We start from the raw sequence: 2,224 nt of genomic DNA, 5'->3' as shown, positions 1-2,224 counted from the left end.
TGCCAAAATTTGCTTGTGTGTGGCGTTGGCAACGCCATCTAGCGTTGGCAACGTGGGTTGAGCTTGCTTCCCATGGTGCCAAAGTTGCTTGGTTGTGTGGCATTGGCAACGCCCTCCTCAAGTTGGCACGTGGTTGAGCTTGCTCCAGGGCCAAGCTTGTGTGTGTGGCGTGCCTTCAACAACGCCCATAGTTCTTGGCGTTGGCAACGCCCTCGACACTCCTTCATGGCTCAAGTTCCTTGCTTGTGTGGGCGTTGGCAACTTGGTTCTAGAGTTGGCAACGCCAACTTTGCTTCCAGGGCTGCCAAACTTGCTTGTGTTGTGGCGTTGGCAACTTGGTTCTAGAGTTGGCAACGCCAACTTTGCTCCTTGGTTGCCTCCAGGACCAAGCTCTTTGTGTGTGGGCGTTGTCCTCAATAACGCACACTATATCCAAGTTGGTAACGCCAACTTCATTTTCCTGGCGTTGGCAAGAATAACGCCCCTTGTATCCAAGTTGGCAACGCCAACTTCTTGCCCAGCTTGCATCATTCTTGCTTCCATGCTTCCTTGTCTCATCACCTATCATCAACAAGGGAAATAGCTTCAAAGTCTTACCAATTCATGCAATAAATTTCATGAGATTCATTCATACTCATTCATATATGCATTCCTTAAAACATTTGCATGAATTTGGCTAGAATTAACATGTTCCTTGATATCATCATGCATGGAAACAAAGCTCATAAAAGGACTTGTTTATTTAGAGAAAATGAGTGAAATTAAGCTAAAACTAACTAAACTAACTAACTAATAATGCAAATATGCATTTGCATCAAGGATGTGGTTGAGATAGAAGAAACTGAAGAGGAGGATGAAACACAAGAGGTCTAAATAGTCCCTCAACCAAAGAGTGAAGTCTCTAAATATGAAAAGGTCTTGGAGGAAGTTGCTCAACCAATTCCATTTCCCACATTAGCAAGGAAGACCAAGAAGCGTATAGAGCTTGACCCCAAAATGGTCGAGATGTTAAAGAAAATTGAGGTAACTATCCCTCTCTTTGATACTAACCATCAAGTACCTAAATATGCAAAGTTTCTTAAAGATTTGTGTATGAACAAAGATAGAATCCATGAGTTAGAAACTATTCCATTGGGGAGTTCTATTTCGGCTTTAATGAAAGCAATACCGGAAAAGTGTGGTGATCCGGGCCCTTACTTAGTCACTTGTACCATAGATGGAGTTCAATTCATTGATTTTATGTGTGATCTTGGTGCATGCGTTAGTATTATGCCTCATTCCGTTTATCATATATTGAAGCTCCCACCATTGAAGCGGTCGGTAGCTAGGTTTGTCTTGGCGGATAAGAGCATAATAACTGTGACGGGTATTGTGGAAGATGTGTTGGTAAACATTAAGGGTTTGGTATTTACGATTGATTTTCATATCCTTGAGATGCCACCTAGTGAATCTGAAAGGACATCGTCTATCTTACTTGGGAGGCCATTTTTGAGGACCTCTAGGTTCAAATTGGATGTCTATTCGAGAACTTATTCTTTTGAGATTGACGGAAGAGTTGTTAGCTTTAGTCTTGATGAAGCCATGAGGCACTCACCGGAGGATCATTCCGTATTCTTGTGTGACATGATTGACAATGTTGTAGCCGAAGTGTATTGTGCTAATCTAGATGAAAAGAGTATGCTTGAAGGATCAAGTGTGGGGAGCCCCCACGAATGTGAAGAGAACACCGCACTCCCTCTGGATCCACCGGAAGTTCAAATGCCAAGTCAAGAACAACATGTAGATTTGAAACCACTACCGCCCCACCTAAAATATGCCTACCTTGATGAAGCCCACAAGCTCCCGGTAATTATTGCGAAGGAGCTCACTCCCCACCAAGAGGAGAAGTTGCTTCATGTTTTGAGGAGGAATGAAAGAGCTATAGGGTGGAGCTTGGCGGACCTAGTGGGCATAAGCCCCAAGTGTGTGAGCACCGAATCTTCTTAGAAGAAGGAGATAGACCTGTTCGGCAACCTCAAAAGCGTTTAAATCCTAGCATTCTAGAGGTTGTAAAGAAGGAGGTAACCCGGCTATTAGAGGCGGACATCATTTAACCCATTTCGGATAGTGAATGGGTAAGTGGTGCGCGAAATTGTGAACAATACTTTTCACAACTCTCATAATCCCCGGTAATGAACCCCAAAAACTTGGTGTTCAATACCATGGCATAAACACAACTTCGCAC

The 2,224-nt window shown here is 43.5% G+C and overlaps 1 protein-coding gene across 1 annotated transcript; it reads left to right on the top strand.

The window, feature by feature from the left end:
• The first annotated feature begins 996 nt into the window (after positions 1-996).
• On the top strand, positions 997-1,986 carry LOC130934185 (uncharacterized). The gene has a single exon (XM_057863772.1). The coding sequence runs from the start codon at positions 997-999 to the stop codon at positions 1,984-1,986; it is 990 nt and encodes a 329-aa protein (XP_057719755.1).
• Positions 1,987-2,224: the final 238 nt, after the last annotated feature.

Source organism: Arachis stenosperma, chromosome 6, assembly GCF_014773155.1.
Source record: "Arachis stenosperma cultivar V10309 chromosome 6, arast.V10309.gnm1.PFL2, whole genome shotgun sequence".
Lineage (NCBI taxonomy): Eukaryota > Viridiplantae > Streptophyta > Magnoliopsida > Fabales > Fabaceae > Arachis > Arachis stenosperma.
Note: the sequence above shows the minus strand (reverse complement) of the source record. Positions and strands in the feature narration are given on the sequence as shown.